General features: G+C 39.2%; 2 protein-coding genes across 2 annotated transcripts; one reads left to right on the forward strand and one right to left on the reverse strand.

Moving 5' to 3' along the window:
* Positions 1-8,804: 8,804 nt before the first annotated feature.
* Positions 8,805-9,610, forward strand: LOC122652184 (auxin-repressed 12.5 kDa protein). Its single transcript, XM_043845861.1, has 4 exons — positions 8,805-8,896; positions 8,928-9,066; positions 9,146-9,368; positions 9,475-9,610. The coding sequence occupies exons 2-4, from the start codon at positions 8,961-8,963 to the stop codon at positions 9,509-9,511; spliced, it is 366 nt and encodes a 121-aa protein (XP_043701796.1). The 5' UTR covers positions 8,805-8,896; positions 8,928-8,960; the 3' UTR covers positions 9,512-9,610.
* Positions 9,611-10,906: 1,296 nt separating this feature from the next.
* LOC122649966 (mitotic checkpoint serine/threonine-protein kinase BUB1) lies at positions 10,907-18,039 on the reverse strand. Its single transcript, XM_043843234.1, has 15 exons — positions 17,900-18,039; positions 17,732-17,782; positions 17,469-17,616; positions 17,208-17,365; positions 17,031-17,121; positions 15,557-15,667; positions 15,401-15,479; positions 13,098-13,201; positions 12,932-13,003; positions 12,755-12,844; positions 12,511-12,668; positions 11,759-11,813; positions 11,544-11,678; positions 11,334-11,452; positions 10,907-11,093 (listed from the first exon to the last, which is right to left on the reverse strand). Exons 1-15 carry the CDS (start codon positions 17,914-17,916, stop codon positions 10,907-10,909), a joined length of 1,575 nt encoding a protein of 524 aa, XP_043699169.1. The 5' UTR covers positions 17,917-18,039.
* Positions 18,040-23,963: the final 5,924 nt, after the last annotated feature.

Raw genomic sequence — 23,963 nt, forward strand, 5'->3', positions numbered from 1 at the left:
TTGAATATCAATAATCCAATAAATCAAATAAGAAATAAGTAGACTTCAAGAAATAAAACTAGGGTTTTAGATCAAAACTAAACCCAAAAATAAATCCGAAGTTCCACATGCAAGTGGCTAAACCAAAAGAAATAATCAAAAGAAAAAGTCCTTGCAATCCATGTGACTTTACTCATCAAGTAAGTCATCCTCATCGAGATCCGATTCAACCGTTCTCCTCCATCTTCGCCATTCTCGTAATTTGTCAAATATGAATTTCATAAGATATTATGAATTCAATCATTTGCACAATAGTATCTAGTTCAACAATAAGAACTTAGTACATTTCATATATGGTGAAGGTAAATCAAAAAACAATAAGCATCATCATCAAGTTTCTTTACAAGAACTCGATCCTATATAGTCTCTATCATAAGGACCATACCATGTTTCCATTTGGAATTGTATTCGTCATATCAGTCATAGATTTATGTTGTATCATCAAATTTGGAATGGTACACCATACTATGAAAGACATGTCATCAAATTTGGAATGACATAAAGACTAGCACAATATCATTGAAACATATCGGACATTTTCCATATTCCTTTGTGGAATAACAAAGTAAGGAGACTTCACATGAAAATTTGCTACCCCATCAAGTTTGGAATGGTTTCACAACCCCCATACTTAGTAACCTAACTAAGTTATCGAAACATGTAAGCTGTCCCGAATGCTTACAAGGCTAGATGAGATTCGAATAATTCAAAATAATATCGGGTTAGGTTAAGACCGACTAAATGGTCTTTAACCCCATCTCCCCGTAGTTTTGAATGTTCGATCTTTGTTCAATCCCTTTATAAGGGCATCTGCCGTATTATCCTTCAATCTCACATCAATCAAAGTGATAATCCCTTGTTCGTTCTATAATTCAGCATGGCTGTTTCGACCTGATGTGTCTCCTCTTACCATTAAAGAGTGAGTTATTCACAATCGTCTTTGTTGCTTGATTATCACAGAATATAGATATAGAGTTTAACTTAAAACTCCTCAATGGAATATCCATAATCGGATCCTTTATCCACTCTGCTTCATCTCCTTGAAGCTAGAGCATAAAGTTCGATTCCATAGATGAGCAATACTAGTGTCTTTTGGATTTCCATGCTACAGTGCTCCTCCTAGTGTAAATACATAACCCTTGGTGGATCTTTGTCTCCCAAATCGAGCACCAAGATGCATCGGAATATCCTTCCAAAGTTGGAGGATGTCCATTATAACATAAAGCATAACCTTGAGTACCCTTAAGGTATCTCATCGGCCTCGATAGGGCATCCCAATGCTCTTTTTGGGATTACTAGTGAAGCGACTCGACATGCCTACCGTAAAGGCTATGTGCGGCCTAGTGCAACTCATTGCATACATGAGACTACCAATCGGTTTAGAATAATCTAACCGATTCACGGTGTCTGTGTTAGGTTTCAACCGTTTGTTGTAGTCATAGGGTGTCTCAATCGGTTTACAATCTTGTATCTCCAACTAGAAAGTAACTTCTCAATGTAATGAGTCGATTAAGGGTGATCCCTTGCTCATGAAGCTTACTCTCATTCTAAGAATGGTGTCTACCACACCAAGATCTTTCATGTTGAATTCTTTGGACAAGGTATCTTTAATGTCACTCACTACGGAGAGATCGGAACCTAGAATCAACATGTCGTCTACATACAAGCAAATAATCGCGACCTTGTTTGACTCGGACAAAAAATAAAGGCACTTATCCGAGTTCTTTGGTTTGAAAACCAAAGCTCTTTCTTGTCTTGTCAAACTTCTCATGCCACAATTTAGGTGCTTGTTTAAGACCATAGAGAGATTTGTTTAATTTACAAACTCTTTTTCGAACCTTCCATGACAAACCCTTGAGTTGGTTCATGTAGATTTCTTACATTAGGTCTCCATTAAGGAAAACCGTTTTTACATCCATTTGATGCACAACATAGTGCTCAATAGATGCTATGGCAAGAAGAATCCTTATTGTTGCCAAATGGCCGAGCCAGAGTAGATGTCAAAATAATCTATCCCTCTCACTGTTTATAGCCCTTAGCTACTAATCGTGCTTTATACCTGGCTATAGACCCATCCGGATTAAGTTTCTTCTTGAGTCCCACTTACACCCTATTGTCTTGGCCCCTCTAGGCGAGATCAACAAGGTGCCAGGTCTCATTACGCATTAAAGAGCTCATTTCCTCATCAATGGCTTCTTTCCATAACGGGAGTCCCTAGATCTCATCGCTTCCTTATAGGTGGATGGATCAGCCTCTAAATGGTAGGTCACAAAATCCTCACCAAAATTCTTGGGTACTCGATCTCTAGTAGATACTCTTCTAGATTCGATTCAAGGAGCATTGTGGGAGTAGTGTCGAAACAATTGGTTCGAGATTCCAAAGGTGATTACGTAACCACTTGATCAAACCAGCAAGGTCGGGCCTTTATCTCTAAGGAATTTATCCTCAAAGAATATAGCAACCTAGATTCTATCACCACATTGGTTGATAGATCCAAAACCGATCTGTGAAGATGTCTTACGCACAACCAAGATATACACAAGTGTTTGTTCTAGTTCCCACCTTAGGTCTCCTAGGGTCTTGTATCCTAACATAAGCTACAGACCCCAAACCTTAAGAGTGTCATATCTACAGGATGATTATGCCATAGTTCATAAGGTGTAGAAGTCGAGTTTTGAATGTGGTAGTCTATTTAGAATGTGATTTGCGATCAACACTTGCTTCTCCCCAATAGCAGAGGGCATACCATTGTCAATAACATGGAATTTAACATCTCTATTAACGTCCTATTCTTTCTTTCGCTATGCCATTTGATTGAGGTGAGTAAGGAGCGAGTAGTTTCAAGGATTATGCTGCAGAGGCACGAGAATTTCTTGAACTCTGTCAATTTGTATTCTCCTCCCCTATCACTTCTAAATCTTTTAATTTTCAAGTTCAAGCGATTTTCTACCTTATTCTTGAAAATTTTAAATTTTTCAAAAGCTTCATCTTTAGATTTTAACGGTATAAATGACAATATCTAGAAAAATCGTCTATAAATGTTATCAAATACTTGACCTCCTCTAGTTGTGTAGCTTTTAAAGTCACAAATGTCGAGAATGTATAAGTTCAAGAAGTTGAGTGCTCCTAGAAACCGAGTCGAACGATTTTCTAGTTATTTTAGTTTGAGCACACACTTCACATCTGTTAAATCTAATTGAAGTGTCTAATGGTAAATTATGAGTTTTAGCTAGTTTGAGCATTTTCCTATAGTTCACATGTCCTAACCTACAATGTAGTATTTTGGGATCAAGTAAATTATGGTTAACCTGGTTTATTGTCTCATTAGCTAAACTCAACCTAAACATACCATTCAAATTATAAGCACATCCAAAATAAAAGGAGTTAACAGACAATGTTACTCTACCACTACTAAAAGTAATAGACATGCCAAGCATCAAGCAAAATTCCAATGGAAATTAAATTCTTTTCAAAACCAGGAAAGATTTTAACATTTTTCAAAGTTAATATTTTACGATGAGAGAACCAGGTTCGTTGTCCCTTGTTGAGCCACTTCCACGACGTCTCCATTTGCAAGTGTGTCTCGCTACTTGAACAACATCGGTGAGCGGGTCCTTGCTATTGCAAACATGACAAGTCGCTCAGTCTAACCACCAATCGAAGATGTCTTGGCCAACCCTTACCCTTGCCAATCATGGCAACAAAGTTAGTAGGCTCGAGTCTTGTCCACCGCATGTGAACTTCCTTACGTGGTGTGCAGTGTTCCCTTTCTTAGGACCCCTACACTCGGATGCATAGTGACCCCACTTTCCCAGCGATTCGGCACTTGCCCCTCTTTTAAAATTAGGCTTTTGGCCTCCAAGCTGTTGGGGTTCTTTCTTAGGTGGCTTGGTTCGCCTAGGATATTTCTTGGGTTGTGAAACCAAATTGGCGGATACTGTTGTTTCACCATCTCAAGTTATTCTGGCTCTGTTCTCATCTTCGATTCTAATGAACCGTTTGAGATCATCCGGCCCCACTTGTGTTTTCTTCTGTGCATCTCGGTTTTAAAGGAATGCCGGGTAGAGGGTAACTTAAAGATAATTGCACCCACTAAGAATGCATCAACAACGGGGATGTTTTCTTGGTTCAATTTTGTTCTCAAGTTATAAAAAGCATTACTTGTGGAAGTATCTCCTTATCTTCTTGAAACTTGAAGTCCATAAACTTGTCAACCAAATGAGTTTTTGATAGGTCCTCCTCTATTTTTGAATTGAGAACTTAGGATTTCCCAAATCTCTTTGCTATGACTCAGTATTTACTATGAGTCTGCCCGGCTATCTGACCAGAGCGAGTTCAATAGGTAGTCTTTGCCAAAGTCCTCATCAACTTATCCATTGGGCTTGATTGGAAGTCAGTCTGATCGAGAAAAAGTATTTCTACGGTGTAGAAAATATTAAGGTACCTCGATCCAAGCCGAGTGCTTTCTTTTCAAGAACTGACTCTGAGCCACTAAAACTTTTCAATTTGATCATCTCAATTGGAGCCGTGTTTCTCCATATTAAGTGATTTGTTTATATGCCCAAACAAAGATCAAATAAAAAAATAAATGCTCGAGATGCGATTAACACACGAGATGAGAACCCTGGATTTAGATGAAGGAGGAAAAGATGCGTAGTATCGACACTTGTAATGTACACGCTAATGCAGGCTGCTAGCGCGAATGTTGGCTGCTCGCAGATAATGGCCGAACCCAAAAATAAATTTCTGCCAAAAGTTGCTTTTATCCTTTTCTCAAATAAAAAAATAGAAGAAAAACCAATCGATGCTCTTTGAAGAAAGCTTTCTGGAAACCACTTCGGTTTTTTAAATTGAATCAAAAGCAAAAGAATTCAAAAGCAAACGTCCTTCTCTGACAAGTTAATGGTTTTTTTTCTTTTTCTTTAATCTATCAAATCAAAACCTTTTGATGAAGAAAGGACAAAAAGCCTTTCAATATCAAATAATGCTTTGGAAACGTAATAAATACTTTGGAAAGATAACCAAAAGCTTTGATCAAATGAAGCCTTAGAGAGAACTGCAATCGTGACGTACGATTGTCCAAAAGCCGAAACAAGAAACGATCTTCCAAGCGTAATGTGATCTCTCAAATCAAAATTGTGAACCACGATCGCACCTAAAGCCAAAGACGTGAAACAGATTTCTCAAAGGAAAACCTACGCCAATCTCTCAAAAGAAAACCTGTAAAATCGTCACATACGATCTCCAAAATCGAATCAAGGATCGATCTTAATGCGATCTTCAACGCAATTCTGCGAAGCCGATCTTGATCGCGGAGAGAAGCGAAAAAAAAAATAATAATGCTTTAAGATTGTTAGGGTTTAGGGTTTAAGCCTGAAGTTCAAAGCATTAACCCAGTATCTAGTTTGGAATACGCATCTTGCCCATTAGTATATATAGGAAAGCCAGGGTTTAGGTCGGATGGATTAATTCTTAGATTGCCCTACACGACGGGCGTTAATACAGTAGGATTATATGAGAGCATATAAAGGGATATTACATAAATCCCTTACAGACTCTTCTCGAGAAATTGAACCAACTCGCTCTTGAGATTCTCATTGCTGTCTTCATCAAGAACGAAGGGGGGGGGGGGGACTCAAGCTGACCCATTTCGGTCCCCAATGGCCATGTGATCTTGTCCAATCAAATAAATAGATGGAAATGACAATGGAAGTCCAGAGCCATCCAACGAATCCGGTGGGAAATCGTAACGTGTATTTATACTCCATACCTTTCACAGTGAAGCAAAAGTAAATAATTTGATCCTTCATTGCCTAAAAGATACTAAAACATGGTCACTGTTCAAATTTCATAAATCACGAATATCCTATGTTTTCCGACGAAGATGGAAACCTTGCCGTAGCTCTTTTGTCTGGCCTTTGCTCATCGGCAGTTTCACTGTGGAGACTATGGACGTTGCTTACTGCTCACTTGGGAACTATTTAGTCTAACTGGGCACTCAGAAATTAAGGGTTGAGAGGAATGAGGGAACTACTGTTGCTATCGCACAGTCAGAGACGAAGGACAGTAGAGTGCGCGGTGGAGCGATCGACAAGAGATGATGGAAAAATCCCATCAGAAACATAGTTGCAGCGATGGTGCCTCTCTCTCTCTCTCTTACATTGGGAAATTACCTTACTAGACTTTCTATTACTTAACCACATCATTGAATGGAGGGCAAAAAAGACCGGTTACAAATTCTGTTTGTAACCTGCTTGGTTACAAACAGACGCACCCTATATATTTTTTTGGTAAATCTTCATCGAATATTCGTATTGTAATCTGTAATCATATTCGTTATAAAGTACATCAGAGATAAAACAGAGTTTTTTGAAACCCGAATGACCCAACAGTCGAACGGCCAAACCAAAACAACCGGTTCCAGTTGAAGAGAATGAACTGGACCTAGCGGCCTAATTCGGCTCAGTCCTGACAAAGTAATGCTCTTAAAACTCAAGAGAGATGAAATATTTTGCAAGTATAAAGCTAAGGGTGTTACACAGTTCGATGCAAGTTTTTTTAGGTGAAATTAAAATTGAATCATTTAATAAATGGTTTCACATGTTAAAATCGAAACCGTTTATAAATGATTTTGATTTAATCCTATCATACATGATTGTTTTTTTTTCTAGTGATAATCCGTTGAGTTTTCTATGTATTCATTTATTTGGTTTCAATTCCAACATAAATCGTGTACCTAAAAAAAGATTCTAACATAAATCAAATTAATAGTAAAAGGGAAACATTTTCCTTCTCCTTCACCCATGAATCTACTGTCATAATTATCTACTCCTAAACACTCGTTGAAGTGCATTGATGGCCATTAGTGAGGGGATTCTTCTTTCGCAATAGTGAAGGAAAACTCGTCCTTAGTACAATAAAAACTGTTTAATCATTACTTAACATTATTTCATAATTATATTAAAAAAAAAAATAAACATTTTAATATTGGTTATTAAATTTTATGTTCCTTTGGAACTAAATCTCTTTTAGGTTTTCTTGTTTTTACTTAACGTTATTTCAAAATTTTATTTTACTTTTTGTAACAAAATCTCTTGATTATTATATTTTATTTTATTTAGAATTATTTCGTAATTATCTCTAAAATATTTTAACTTTCGTGATTAAATTTTATTTTACTTAATAACTAAATCTTTTGGGAAAGAGAACACAACCTAGTCATGTGCGGCGCACAGTCCGTGCACCCAGACACAGTCCATGTGAAATGACCGTGGGGTCTTCAGGAATTTTTGCCTTTCTATAGGGCACAACGGTCAATTCGCGCAACCTTGTGTCTGGACACAAGGGTTATGCACTGCATACAACCAAGTAGCATTCTTTCTCCCCAAATCTTTTTTATTTATCTACTCAAATATGATAAGAATGGGAAAAAGAACAGTACTAGCCTTATGCCTTGACACAAGAATGGGCAAAATGACCGCCCCACCCTCAATGAAATCAAAGATCTCACCCATGTTGATGTTGTTGTGCACACTCTCATTAGCCCCCGTGATGGTACATGGACTACATGACCAAACTGCGATCTCTTACCCAACAGGAATTTTAGGAGACTTGGTATTTTGAGTGCAGCCATGTACATACATAGTCAGTGACATCTAGCAATATCTAGCTTTTCATTTAGTATTAGGGTTCGAAAAACAGGATTCGGGATTGATTCCAACCAATTCTAATTCGAATAGAATCAAAATTGACCAGAATCAATCCAAAATCAATGGAAATCAGCCAACAAAACACCCTTAACCCTAGTGTCTATATAGGATCAATATGATCTGATTTTTCAAATCCTATTAGTATAGGAAGAAATATTAATACATCTCCCTCATCCGATCCAACTGTTGTACGCTCATGATCATGCACAAAACTTTTGTCTTACGTAAGTTAGAATGTTAGATTACAAAATTTTTATTTTATTTTATGGAGAAAGAATGTTCAATCGCGCAGCGTATGCCCCCCCTACACCCAGACACAAGGGCACGCATAATTCATTACACGTGCTAAGCATAACGACGGGTGCGCTGCATTCTTCTTTGGGAAAATTACATGATTAGCTACTTTTGGGTTTTCATTTACAAAACTGTCCACCCTATGTTTGAGTTAACAAAAATAGACAAAAACAAGTTTTAGTTTTACAAAACTAGGCAAAAGAGTGACTCTCTTTCCTTCTTCGACAGTTCCCTTCTGAAAAAATCTCTTTTTAGTTCCTCTGTTACTTGGGATAACAGAGAATGGCGGTGGCTGGGACAAGGGTAGGATTGCAGGGAACGAAGGATGCCTGGGCAAGAAGGCAATGACAGAGGTAAAAATGTCTACAAAAGTAAGTGTGGGAGGGAGAGACACTATTTTGTCCAGATTTGTAAATCTTAGCTTATTTTTGTCCATTTTTGTAAACTCAAATGTAGGGTGGACAATTTTATAAATAAAAACCCAAAAACTAATCATATAATTTTCCCTTCTTTTTTTCCTTCTTTTTTTTTTTTTTTTTTTTTTTTTTAATTTTTAATCAATTTTACATCCCTTGCTTTACTTTTTTACTTGCAAGCAGACGAACCCCAATGTCAAAATCTGTGGGACATGGACACAAACACTTGTCAAACAAACCCTAAACTACTCCGCATGTCCCGATATGATGAGATATTATTGGAGGGACCCTCTCATCCTTATCCTCCACATCATCACCTAAGAAAATTCCCTCTGCTGGGGAAGACCATAGAGATATTTACGGATTAGGATTTGCTATTATAAGCACCGACTTCCACCATTTAAAGCAGAGCAAGAGCTTGAGCCAAACCCTAACCCTAACCCTTAAAGACAGGAAAGATCAAATCAAAGAAGAAGAGAAATTTTCACTTAAAAACAGAAATATGGTTTTGCTAGACAAGCTGTGGGACGATGTTTTGGCTGGTCCTCACCCTGAACAGGGCCTCGGCAAGCTCAGGAAGGTCAACCCCAAGCCCTTAAACCTCGGAGGTACTCTCTCTGCTTTCTTCTTCTTTTTTCTTGCCCTAATTTAAATATTAACACTGGATAAACATATATACGTACGAAGGTGGTGTGGAAGGAGAGGGAAGCAGCAAGAACCAGCGATCGTTGTCGATGCCAGCAAGCCCTAGCACTCCACCAACGCCAGGGACGCCCATGACACCGTCGTCTGCTAAGAAAGAGAACGTGTGGAGGAGTGTGTTCCATCCAGGAAGCAATCTTGCTACCAGGGGCATCGGTGCTGCTGTCTTCGACAAGCCACAGCCCAACACCCCAACTGTTTACGACTGGTACGATTACAAAATCTATGGATCGAACGACTTGGATCAGGTTTTATATATAATAGGGATCATAGATTTATGAATGATATAAAAGTTTATGTTTCATGAGTTGCAGGCTTTACAGCGATGGCACCCGAAGCAAGCACCGCTGAAGAGTGAGGATCGAGTGAGAGGGGAGTGTGTGAGCAATTGTGATGTTGCCAGTTGTCACTTATTGGATGGAGATCTATGTATGCAGTAAAGACCCTGTCTATTCCCTCATGTACATAAAAGTGTTTTTTTTTTTTTTTTTTTGGTCGTATTAGGTAAGTGGGTGGTGTGGTGTGTACTAAGTCAATAAATAAGAGTGTGCCAAGTAAAGCGCGTGTAGGGTAAGGTGATGTGTGTTTGCACGTCCAAGGAGATGTTCTGTAACATCTACGCCGTAGTTGGTTATCTAGTATCTACTGCTTTGTTTATTCTGAACGATGATGTATAATAAAACACAGTGCTGCATAAAATTTTCTGGTTTTATTTGTTTATGTTGTTTGACGAAGTGTTTTATAATGTATTTGGATTGTGATGGACAAGTGAAGAATCATGATCCATTGATTTCGGATTTTATCATGCGTGTGTGGAACACCTTCTGATGTATTGTTGGCTTTGAAGGTTTAGATATTTGATCGTCCAAACAAGAGCAAGTGTAAGAAACATATTGACGGTGATGGGTACCATTCTGATCATGGTTCGTGATCTCAGTGTCGCCCAAACTCGGGCAGATCTGACACTTCTGTTTCTGTTTTCTTAGAACAAAAATTAATTTCTTTACATTTTTACCCTGGCCGTACAGTTGGATCAGATCAGATGGGTATCGGGATTGATCTCGGTTGATATTGATCTAATCCAGCTAAAATTGGCCAATCTGATCCAATACCTCAAACCATGATTCTCATAAAAGATTGGATCGGGATCCTCTCCAATGAGGAGATTGCCCAATGAGAATACGGATTGGATGCTCATTGGGCAATCTCCTCATTGGAGAGAATACGAATAGCCATAGAACTGATTCAAAACCCATCGGAGGATTTTTTTGTTTTTTTGGTTGAACCCATAAAAGGATCTCTCTCTCATGGTTTTGAGTATCGAACTGCCTGTAATGGGTGATCCGAATCGGTATCTCTAACACCCAATCCCGATACCTGATCGATCAAAGAGCATTTTCACGGGTCAGGTGTTGGGTCAGTATCATGGTATTGCCTGATCGTCCATTGTGTACTTGGATATTTAAGAATGAATATATGATTATTTGTATGCTTAGGCAAAAGCTTTTAGGACTTGGAGCTATCTTACAGCGACTCGAACCGATTAGTAACCAGATCAACCCACCCATTTTACGTCATCTAATCTACCACAAAAAAAAGTGTTACAGGACTTAACTGGGAAACAGATGCAGGACAAACTCTTCCAAAGCATGGAAGGATGAATAACCACCCCCCCCCCACCCACCCAAGAAAAAAAAAACCAAAAAAAAAAGAAGAGGAAAGTATGGAAGGATGATGGGTAGAAGGCTAAGAAGAACAGAGGGTAGTTCTTTGCTTCAACAATAAATGCTTTAGTTTCTTAATCAACTGAGGATTTGAACATATGTAATCCTCAAATGACTCCCTCAAACTCTGCAACATCTTGTGGTCATCACCCGGACCTATGTTCAGCAATTCCTTGAAAAGTTTCTTCCATAGTTCAACATTCCAATACCTGACGGTGAAATTAATTTAGACAATTAGTGGTTCCCATCAATGCAACTAGTCACAAATAAAGAAAATTGTAAATTTTTGAATAATTAATTCCTTTCCAAGCAAATGAATGAATGAGTTTTGAAAATCTTGTGTTCTAAGTTGAATAAATCTAGAGTTTATTTGAAAGCCAGGAGTCATGCATGAAAGTGAGAAAGTCTACAAGACTATTATTGAGCAGAAGGCAAACATGGAGTTGTACCGCTTTAATGATGATTTGGGTTGGTAAATATAGCTTTCATCTGCAAACACCTTTTGAATTTCCATGTATGATCCATGGAGCATCAAATGAACAATCACACAGAGACCGTATGTGTCAACCTGGTGCACAGCATTAAAATGATATCAGTAATGAAACTCTGGTGCGTCTAATTTTTTGCAAAAGCAACTACTGAAGTATGCAATGACTGGCCTGAAACCTCCATGGTTTATTTTCCTGCATCTCAACACAACGAAAGCCAGAAGTCCTACAGTCTCCCTCGAATTCTGTCCCATCAGGGAAAAGGCTTAGGTCTATACCCCTTCCCCAATCTACAAGACAGAGACCCTGCATCATAATATAATGGACCTATCAGAATATACATCCTTTAAACCACACAGCACTCTTTGATGCAAACAGTAAGTAACCTGATCATGCCAGGCACCAGTTTGGCTGCGAAAATCTTCTTCTATAAGTTCATCCCTGTCCAAGAAAAGATGGGGCAGAATATGAATCATCCAAAGAAACAAAAATTAAACAAGTGAAAGCTGGCTTTCCATTGCAGCAGTATAACTAACTTCCTTATGATTCTCCTGGTATAAGTTGCTGAACCTCTACAATATTGAGTCAGGGGCTCAGTGTTATACTAGGGTCTCAGATGTGGTATGAGAATTAAGGAAGTCAAACTTCTCCCCTACAATCTCAATTTTCAAGTTATATGGAATTTGTTTCTGGATGAGAAAATAGGACTAGAAATTGAAATGACTTGATGATCACTAGATTTAGTTCAGAGTAGTCTTGGATAACATATCATTTAATCGGTCAATAATTTGGCAAGATTAGTCTATCATTGGTCACTAGATCATTGCAGTGGAAGTGCCATAAGTTGTGCCAAGTAGCCAACGTTAATCTACCACTCCAAGGGTCAAAACAACAGATGGAGCAATAAAGGCAACTACCAGCAAACTTGAATGCATTGATCAATATCAACGGGAGAGATTCTTTCCCTTTGATCCAGATCAAGAGCAACATGCATGCAACAGCGGATGGTTAACCACATTAACAGAAAAATTAGTCCACATAGGAAGATGGCAGTAGTTTCCTGCTTTCCCTGCAGTCAATGTTGGTCTTCTTGTAGATGATAATGATAGAGTATATCAAATACGCAATCCTTAATTACCTGGCATAGCGAATGAGCAAGTTATCAGGCTTAAAATCACCATGAATGATGCTGGTTCTGTGCAAAATTTCAAGCATGTGGAGCATTTCTATGGTGTAATAAATGCACAGCACTTCATCCATCTTATGGTCAGTTACTATGTAAGAGTTTATAGCATCCTGCATAAGATGCTCATATAAAAACAATCTTGATAACAGAAAGACACAGATGTAACGAAAGCAGAAATATATTATGATGCACCAACCAGAAGTGTTCCATGACCTAAATAGTCACAAACTAGTATGCTACAATCAGAAAAGACATGTACTCTCTCAGCAAAGCCAAAGCTTGGTCTCTGCAAATGAAAGCATAAGAAATAAGCAACAGTATTATCACAACCAGATCCTGATGTGATTAAAGAAAACTCTGAGAGATACCATACTTCCTTGTTCGAAATGTGATTGTCCAGTTGGCGATACATGTAAAATTCCCAAGGGAATGCAGGCTTTTGTATCTGCCACAGGTTTTCACAGGTAATAACCCAGCATGCATCTCCATAATATTGATTCTAAGTTTAACAAAGAAAAAATGTACATTGATCCAAGTACCTTTAAAGCAACAACATCATCAGGGTTACTGTTAACATATGCTTTGAATACTTGAGCAAATCCACCTACACCAGCACGGCCTATGATCTGGTATTTCTTTCCACCTTTGGCATCAAAATACATTTACAGAGTTAAAGCTTCATACGCGGATACCCCTGTCATTACTAAAATAAAGTTCTGAAGGACACTTTTTTTTCTCTGTTTTTTTTTTTTTTGGGGGGGGGGGGGTGGGGAGTGGGGGTCAAAGTCAATAGAAGAGATAGGTTTGAAAGGCAGCATTTGTCTTCCAAACTTATTCCATTTCAATAGATCCCAAAGCAAAACCTAGTAGCAATATCTACCGACATTTCTTGGTGTTGCTACAGAATTTGTAACTAGAACAAAATGTAAAAACTTTCTTATTTCTACAAGTACAATGCTTGGTCACAGGATTCAGCATGTGGAGTTGATAATTGAAAGAGAAACATCAATGACAACCTCTCTTATTATTTTTTCAATTTTTCTGTTTTACTAGCCCATCGGATTTTATTTCTTCAATCCGCTGGCATGTAGCTTCTAGAACCTGTTTGTAGGCTGATGTAGATTCGTCACACCCTCTTTTTTCCTTAGGTTGTGTTTGTTTGTCATGAATAGAAAATGAAAGAAAATAAATTTGTACAAAAACTGCACGGTTTTCTTGGCTACCTCTATTTTCTCGGTGTTTGGAATGCTTCCGATCAATAGAAGATTCTGATGATTTGAATTTCAAATCGCCTCAGACAACTTGCATTCTTCTTGCGCCATCAAACAAAAAATCTCACCGGGAGGATAAAAAAAAATTAGGTTTGAACTTTGAAGAGAAAATTTTCTATGGAGGGGAGAGAGAGAGAGGAGGGCTGTGCAGGAGAAAGAAACAGGGGGCAGTGCGGGAGAGAAACAGAAGGGGGGGGAAGTGAGATCAGAGTAGATTACAATACGACATTTATTTTTATTACTATGAAATTCATAAATGAAGTAGTTAGTGGTTGGGTTACAATTATCCTTCGTGTATTGACGAATCTTGTATGTTCTTTTTGGCCGTTTTCGTGCAATTCGAAGGTGAAACAGCCCACCAACATTTTGAAGTTTGAATTTGAATTTTGAACTTTTGTTTTCTTCTTTGGTAAGCAAGCCTCCTATATAAGGGCTTCAAATTTTTCTTTTTAAGCATCTTACATTTTGAATAGAAGAAGTTTTCCGATTCCCCTACTCGTGGATTCAAGGTTTGTCGGTTTTAGAACGAGATCTAACCCCACAGTTTCCTACTGCGTCAAAGAGAGAGAGAGAGAGAGAGACTGAGTTTCACTGGAGAATCTAAAGACAAAAGTGCCTTTTGGTTTGGCATAATAAACAGATAAAACCCAACTTCAGGAAAGTATGATGTTTATATCCCATATGTCCAGCTCCCTAAGAAAGGATTGATCACTTTGAAGTGTAAGGAGATTACAGCAGCAAAGGTTAAGTTGTAACTGAATAAGAAACCTTGATGACCAATGCAAAATTAAACTAATGAAGATGGCTGGAAGAGTCATAGCTGCAAACCAAATCCAAGGAAGTACCAGTGAGGCAAGAGAAACACTAGATAGAAAAAGGTATGGAGTATGGATAATGTAAGAAATTTATATTAGCATATCTTACTTCAGTAGTCCAACCTATTTGTACCTCAGGATGTATCATATTTGGAATTGTTCCCAAGGAAAGCAACCTCCCAGTCCTATTAAGTCAGTCTTTGTAATTTATAAGCCAACCAACTAAATTTATGACTGAAAATTTCAGAAAAGATACACGACTTTCAGAGATTCATAGTAACAAACATAGATTAGTTTTCTTAAATGGGAACATAGTTGTCACGGTGGTTAGGCAACCCAAGGCATTGAAGAGGCTAAAAGTTCAAGGCGCACCAAGTAGGCGACCAAGGCGCCCAAGTCGTCCAAAGTGCCTGGACGCCTTGACAACTATGAATGGGAATGATAAGATGTTGATGAAGAATATATTGGGAGAGAGAAAATTTTGCCTCAAATTAAAATGTAAAATGGAATGTGCCCCGACCAATTTTGCCAAATTATGGGTGAATGTTTTCCCGTTGAAACTGAACTAGCCCCCATTCCCATCTCAATAGTCTTATTAAAAACTTAGTCACAATGTGTATATTTAGAGGAAACTTAAAATACTAGTTTTTAATTGAAAATAAAGCAGAGTGAAACATGGAAAGTTCAACCATAAAAAATAAATAAATAAATAGGCCAATAGTAGAATGGAAGCTTTTTGCGCATTAAGAATATTACCTATCTCAATGATCTTATTTCTTTGCAAAGAAGATAATGGAACTTTTCCCAAATAATTTTTAGTACTCTCATGGTATCCCTGGAAAATCTTCAGAAAATGGTTAAAATTAGAGGTTAAAAGAGAAACCATCCTGAAAGATCACTAACTTATCTCACATGGTACTTCAATATCTGCTTCTTCATCTTCATCAGTAGACTTTTGATGGTGGAGATTGACCATGGATTTATTAAACTCTTACTAGGATTAGCAGATTCCCTGCAATCAATCTGCAAAAGGAACTCCACAGGATCGGTCTACTCATCCCTCAGAAAAAAGAAGCAATTTATATAAAAACAGTCAGAAAGAGAACTAACAAACCACCAAACATTTCACTCAGCTATCTTAAATGATTCAAATCAAATGTTTTAGTACTGATAAGTTGAAATCTTTACATTAGTTTTATTTCAAAACTGACTGGTTTATACAATCATGAACAGCTAGAGTGTTTACAAAGGCTCATCGCAATTTCTTGTGGGTTGTACATCACAGCAGTCATTGTCCTACATATGAATAAGTTAATATGATATTCCACATGTGAAATAACTTATTGGTTGGTGGTTGGCTTAAAACACTACCTGAATAATCTAACTTTTGATGATTGGGTTCTAGAGTCCTATCACCTGGAAATCTATCATCATGTAACAATCACCAAAACCATTATAGATAGAAGCAGCACATGGTGGCAGGTTATATTTTGTTCCCTAATTCCTTTTCAATGTACACACCTACAAGAGTTAAATGGGAGAAAGTTTCTTGACATGGCTTCCTGAAATATATTTCGTTACATAAACAAAAGCAGTATGCAGTCTCTTGCATCCTATCTGCAAAAATGGTTTCAGATGACATAGTTACTACAAGGCTTTGGATGAGCTGCCCTACCAGTTCCGTGAGCCTCAATCTCCATAGAGAAACAACCAAAAAAATATATATTTTAGCAAACTATGGGGAGATTCTATGGAGAAAACAGTTAGAGAAAACCAATAGGACAAAATTCTACTATTCCATTTTCAGTAGTAACAGTAAAGGACTATGTTAATTGTCCTGAAAAAGTGAAAAAGAGGTCCAAAAGTCGTAACCTAGGTGTGATTAAGGTGGATATCATTCCAAGTATCTGTTTCTCGTTAATAATGTGGCTGAAGGTGCATCAAATTAAGAGCGAATTCTCAGCAACTGAAAATGGTTCAACTATGTTATTTCAGATTATATCAAGAAATTTCTTTGAGTTTCTATAACCTTCATCAATGAGACAATGTTCATCTACAGTTCTTCCCTCACTCCTAAGGCTCTATAAAGGTAACATATAAGCACATCATCTGTTACAGAACCATGGTAACATATAAGCACATCATCTGTTACACAACCATGGTAACAGCAGTTACCTTTAAAACTAAAAAGACAATAGAATGAAAAATAAAACAAAAATGAAATGGCAATTCAAATTACAGAAAAGTTCTAATGTTTCAGAGGGCTTCATAAATTCATGTTGTGGCAATCAATTGAAATTACAAGTATGATGTGGATTGGGCAAGAAAACAAATAGCAAAGACAACATATTTGAATCCCCGGTACAAAGATCAATTTGAGCAATACCTTCTGAAGTGAACAGGCATCCACTATAGCAGACATTCTGCTAACAAATAATGCCTCCGCTTTCTTTAGCCTCTCAAGAGGTTCAGCATTCCTAGTACCAGAATAGCTTTGAAAGCGTTATAAACAAAAAAATGCTACCAACAGGGGGGAGAAAAAAATCCCTCAAAAGAAATGAACCTTGAAATGCCCATTCGGTAAATTTCGAATGCATCCACCAACTTCCCTTTTGATTCCAGAAACATTGCATAAGATTCATAGAGTAGAGAATAGGTGAGACAAATTCTACTATCCTCCATCATTTTGAAAACACTTTTAAAGTCTTCAACAGCATCAATCTGTGGTAACCATTGCTTAGCAAATTATTATAGCATGTATTTCATAAATAAATAGCAAAAGGGTAAGGGAAAGATGAATAAATCTTCTAGATGGAGAATTTACATATAAAAACCATATCTTTAGAAATCGGACATCATTCCTGTACTGATTATCATCCTTGAATTTGAATATACAGTCCTTGAGAAGGGTTTCAAATTGGGAAGCCGAACCAGCACTTGAGCTTACACCATCAAGTGCCTTCACGATTGACCTGACTCAAAATTCGACCATCAGTCAAGTGCGAATAATTTTTTTAATTTAAATAACAATGAAAACTAAAACCCAGATTTATGGGCACCGTGAGGAAGAGAGGGGTAGAGACGCACCGTAGCCATGGCAAGAGGGGATCGTTGGCAGAGGCATTGTCTTCCGAATCCCTGAGAAAATGACGGGCGTTTCAATAATCCATTCTGCAATTTTACGAAAGAAGAGAAGAGAAGAGAAGACGAAGATGAAGAGGCAGCAGAAATGGAGGGGGTTGACTGAAATGAGACCTGCAAATGACCGCCATGTTCTTCTTCCCTCCTTGAATCCTTGTCCTCCGTGAAAAGTTTTACAAATCTCACTGTTTTCTCTTCTTCTCCGTGGGAGAGCGGAAAGAGATGATTTTGAATGCGTGTATGTTCTAAACTGCGTTTACAAAATAGAAAAAGGGGGGAAGATAGAGCGGAGAGATGATTTTGAAACGCTCTCTGGGCGCAGGGGCAGCGCACGGCACGCGCCCAGATAGCGTTCTTTATCTCATGTTTAATCAGCATTATAAAATAATAAGAGCAATAGATCGCTTGTGTCTAGCCCTGAAAAATATGTGGATGCTGCTACATCAATACATTTCCTCGTGGTAGTATTGTTATGCTTGCTTGAAATCCACAACAATGGATAAAACATTGGGAGAGGGTTTCCTACAATGCCTGAATGCAATTTGAGGCAAATGAAGGAACCCATTTTCGAATCTAATATGAGGGGAAGGGGCATTTATGATATATCACCTTTCATATGAACAAGGATATGTGAGGGGGGGTGTGTAATTTCATTTTTGAGCTGGCATTGTCAACAACTTTTTCCATAAAACATTCACTAAAAAAATGCCATCTATAACCCATCTAGTATATGTATATTGACATGTGTCCTACGTAAATGGATAAACATCCACCTAATAAACTAAGAAGTAGATAAGATGAAATTGAAAATCAATTAAGGGACCGATATCCCCTCCACCCACAGTGAATGGGATCCCATTCACCGAGGGGCAGGGATGGGTGTTGGGAGGATATTGTGGAACATATTAAAACATTCGGAAGGCTTTGTGAAACCTACGATGGTGGGTGAACCATCCTCTATGGGTGGAGAAAAACTTTGCCCTTAAGTTGTTACTGATCAATATAGATTTCCTAATTTAAATATGAAAATTTTGATCAAAAAAATTTAAATATAAAGAATAAATAGGCACACTGCTTGCTCTAGACAAACTAACAGACAGCAAGCACATGTGAAGAGGGGCAAGGGAGAATAGGGATCTTTGCACTACAAGGAGGGAGAGAAACAAACACAGGCTGGGCACCGTGGCGGTGTGCCCAACCTTTACCCATTTCTTAAATATCCAATAGTAATCAGAATTGCCCTATCAACCAATCAAGTTGCACAACTAGGCATGCACACCTTTGAAAGTTCTGTTTATATCAGTCAATCAAGTTGCACAACTATGTAAACCCCTTTTTTTGTTTGGTAATGACAAAATTTATTGCGAAAAGCCTCTAGGGAGGCAGGCACATCAAGCATCGAAATAGAGCAATAATAAAAGAAAATGGAGCGAGATAGTAGTCCAAAACATTCCTATATTAAAAACATCATAAGATGCCATAGCGTAAGCAGGGAACTTGCCCTACCAAAGGGTATGGGAGAAGATCACTTGATGAAGGAAGTCCATTCACACACAAGGGTGAAGGAAAATACCGCCTTACCCTCGCTCTGGCAAGGGGAAGGCAGTACATTCCTCCTTACTTGTGTGTGAAACGCACACGGCAATAGGGGCAGGCGTAAGTAGAGAAATCGAATTGCAATAATAAGTTAATAACATGTTGGAAAACCTTCATGAATGCAATAAACAACTATGTATAGCCACTCATAAAAAGTTTTATTTATAAATCATTGATTTAGTCGTTATAATAGAGTGGTTGGACTGTTGGAGAGCATCTCCTTCTTGTTCAGGCCGCGTTTAGGCCGGGCCTAGGTTAAACTTAAACCAAATTAGAATAGCATAAAAGTGAGCGTCCATCAACCGCAATGACCTACTGGTCGCGTGACACGGTACAGGTCTTCTTTTCTTAATGGCCCTAGAGCTTGAAAGTAGAAACTTGGAAGAAGAACATGTGTTGACTAGTTGAACTTTGAACCCAAAAAAAAAAAATTGACTAGTTGAACTAACCAAAGAGCTCCTCAGCATGTCCGAAACGTGTTTCTCAGGAACTTACGTGTCCCGCAGCGATGGTGCCACCTGCTTCCCGTGGTACCCTTATATCCCAGTGGACGAGACAGTGAGGGAAGAACACACAAGGCAGTTTAACTTTCGGATTTGCAGAAGCCAAAACCAAACAATGGCAGCGAGTTATCTAGCGGCATTGCTCAATCTGTCTAAGGCTTTCCTTCGAAATCCTTCTGTTTCTCTTCAAGTTTCACCGACCGGTCAGATCTCAAGGGTTTTCTTCGCTTCTGCTTCCAAATACTCTGAGGTAAAGACTGTTATTATATTATCCAACAGCGTTTCTGTTTTAAGCATGTGATCCATTTAGTTGCTGATGACTTGCTGTGTGGAATGAAATTATGGCAACAAGATCGAAATGCAGCAAAAGAAATGGAGGAATCAGATGCTTACATGTCGAAAAAGACAGAATTCATTGAGAGAAGCAAGCGAAAGGGCATCCGATATGTCCGAAAGAGCGAAGGAGACAGTGAAGGAAGGGGCCGAAAGGGCGAAAGAAACAGCAAAAGAGAAAGCAAGGGAGGTTAAGGATACCACGAGCGAAGTAGTAGATAATATGAAGGAGAGGATCGAGCAAGCAAGGAACTGAGAAGACAACGGAGACGGCACAGAGCTTAGGGGAAAAGACTAAGCAGAAGGTGCAGGAGGCATGGGGAGCGACGAAGGAGACGGGACAGAAGATCAAAGAGACTGTGGTGGGCAAGACATAAGACGACGACGATTACTCCATCACTGAGGATGATATCCAAGACCTCAGGAGGCGAGCTGGTGGGTATGATAAGAAGAATACTGACTTGATACATAACATAACTGGCTTCGTCAAATCTGTCTTTCAAGTTTCAACTTTGAACGGAGGTTTTTATTTATTTATTGTCGATAGGTAATAATTAGAATACAGATGGTGAGGCTCAGTTTGTTTAGAGGGGACATAGGTGGTGTAGGAAAATACTCATGCGGCACTTCAATTTTTATTGTCCCAATGTTAGCAGCCAATACACCCATGTGGTGCATTAGACGGTGCGTCTATACAATGTTTTTTATTTTATTTTATTCTCCCAAGTGTATAAGTGTACCGTTTGATACACTGTATCAAATTGGTGAGATTTTGATTACTCTTCATGGGAAAAGTAATTTTATCTCAATATTTTCATCCAATAAAATTTCACCAACACATGGGTCTTATATTCCGTGTATTCACCTTGAGTTAAAGATGATATAATGAGTTAAATGTGATATAATGAGAAATGTAGTTTTTCAAGTTATTTTTACGTTTTCAAAAGAATCAGTTCAATCAGAGTTCATGCCTTTTTTCGGTTCAAGATTTTCTTTCCAGAAGTTTGTTTGGATTGAGTCCAAGACATTGCAGGTTTTGGATGGGAAAAGAACACGTGACATCATATAGTTGGGATCGCACTGAGGACTGATTTGATTAAAATTGTCCTTCCAGCTTGGGAGAGGAGGTTGCATTTCCATTAAATAGTTGATTTTTAACTCGATTAACAATATGATTGAGAAGAAAACATTTAGACCTGGAGGGTCTATTTCTTTTAACTGACCAAATCTTTTGGACAGCTTGTTTGGTAGCTTGAGAGGTGTTTGGACTAAGAAGATAGCACTCTTGGAGAAGTTGATTTGTTGGCTCGACTGATCTTCAAAAAGGCCAATTATGGATTTTAGGGTAATGATATCTTCAGTTGTGGCTCGGCAGAAGAGCGTGTCATCGGCAAAAAGAAGAAGTAGGTGATTTCAAGTGCCGCTTGGAAAGTTTTGATTCATTTGAAGAGGTTGAGGTTGAGGTTGCAGTAAGTATTAAGAAGGTGGGAAAGACATTCCATGGCTGAAATGAAAATACAGGAATAAGGGGACATCCTTGGCAAATACTTGCGAGGGTTCTATTTTGTCAAAACAGTTTCCCTTGAGTTTGATTGAGAGAGAACATTGTGGAGGATTGCTCAAGTAATTCTCATATTTCACATTAAATGAATAAAGGTCCAGTTACATATATATAGTGAGACGGTTACACATCTACATCAATCCATATACAAGTGGACTCCAGAATATTCCTATGTAACCGCTGATGAGCTGGCGTCACTAATAGGTGGACTAGTATCCACAACACGCCCCCTCAAGCTCATCGGAGGAACAACTGTGAGCTTGGATTTTAGGAGCCCAAATCGCTGGCGTGACAGCCCTTTAGTGAAAATATCAGCCAGCTGATCCACTGTCGAAATGTACCGAACCACAAGATGCTTCGAAGCCACCATGTCGCGTACGAAATGAAAATCAATTTCAATATGCTTTGTCCGAGCATGAAACAACGGGTTGGATGTAAGGTACGTAGCACCAACATTATCGCACCAAACCACAGGAGCTGTAGGCAAGAAGATCCCAAGTTCCCGGAGAAGAGAACGGATCCATACTAACTCAGTGGCCACTGCAGCCACGGCGCGATACTCTGCCTCGGTTGACGAGCGAGACACTGTCTTTTGCTTGTGAGAGGACCATGAGATTAAATGTTTGCCCAGATAGACACAATAGCCTGTGGTTGATTTACGGTCCAATGGGCATCCAGCCCAATCAGCGTCAGAATAGGCCACAATAGAGACATTGGGCTGTGGGCGGAACAAAAGCCCATCGGTGGTTGTATGCCTAATATAGCGCAAAATACGTTTCACGGCTGTCCATTGTACATCCGTCGGAGAGTGCATGAACTGAGCAACACGGCCCACTGCAAAGCTGAGATCTGGCCGGGTAATGGTGAGATACTGAAGTGCACCAACCACCCGTCGATATTCGGAGCCATCGGCCAATGGTGTGCCACCAGTGAACGCAAGACTTGTGGCAATGGGAGAACAAATGGGCTTGGCAGCATCCATTTTGGTGGATGTCAAGAGATCCATCATATATTTATGTTGATTGACAAAAAGCCCATTTGAGTCTCGTGTGATTTCCATTCCAAGAAAGTAATGTAGGGCCCCGAGATCCTTTAAGGCAAATTCTCCAGACAAATGTTTTACCAAGGAACCCATAGCTACGTGATCATTCCCAGTGAGAAGGAGATCATCCACATACACCAGAAGGTACATAACGGTGGCACCCACCCGATATATGAATAACGAGGTGTCGGTTTTGGATGCTTTGAAACCATATGATAAAAGAGCACCACTGAGACGAGTAAACCAGGCCCGTGGGGCCTGTTTAAGGCCATAGAGCGACTTATGTAGGCTGCATACATAGTCAGGGTGAGCCGGGTCTTCAAAACCTGGTGGTTGACGCATGTAAACCCGTTCACTCAAATGCCCGTGAAGAAATGCATTTTGGACGTCAAACTGGCGAATGGGCCAGCTGTATGTAACAGCGAGAGAGAGCACTAGCCGAATAGTAGTGGACCGAATCACTGGGCTAAAGGTATCCGTGTAATCCACACCGGGCCGCTGGTGGAACCCTTTTGCAACAAGACGCGCTTTATAGCGCTCGATTGAGCCGTCAGCCTTTTTCTTGATTTTGAAAACCCATTTACATCCCACAACATTAAGATCCGGTTGAGATGGAACCAACACCCATGTGCCATTGCGTAAGAGTGCATCAAACTCGTCTTGCATGGCCTTGCGCCAATGAGAAGAACGCATGGCCTGAGTGTAGCATGTGGGTTCTGTAGTAATTAGGTCCAATTCAGCTACTAAATTCAACCGTTGTACAGGCCTTAAAGAACCAGTGCGTGACCTGGTTTGCATAGAATGGTGAGGCGGAACGAAGGACTGTTCAGTAAGATGGCCCGATTCGACAGCAGGTTGCTGGGCCTGAGAGTATCCAGGGTGCTGGGGGCCATTGTGGCCCACATTTGGACTGCTTTGAACCGTAGGTGGTAACGAATTGGGCCGAGCTGTAGTAGGAACATGTTGCAGCCCATGGAGTGGTGACCTTGGTGTGGCCACCGTAGCAGGTAAAGGATCATCAGCCCTCGGTCCTAGTGAGCATGGTAGAACAACCGGTGGTGGTACAGTGAACCATGCATCAAGGTGTCCAACAGACGTATCATCAGACCATGGTGCTGTGTTGGAAAAAGGAAACTGGTCTTC

This window comes from Telopea speciosissima, chromosome 2 (assembly GCF_018873765.1).
Source record: "Telopea speciosissima isolate NSW1024214 ecotype Mountain lineage chromosome 2, Tspe_v1, whole genome shotgun sequence".
Taxonomy (NCBI): Eukaryota; Viridiplantae; Streptophyta; class Magnoliopsida; order Proteales; family Proteaceae; genus Telopea; species Telopea speciosissima.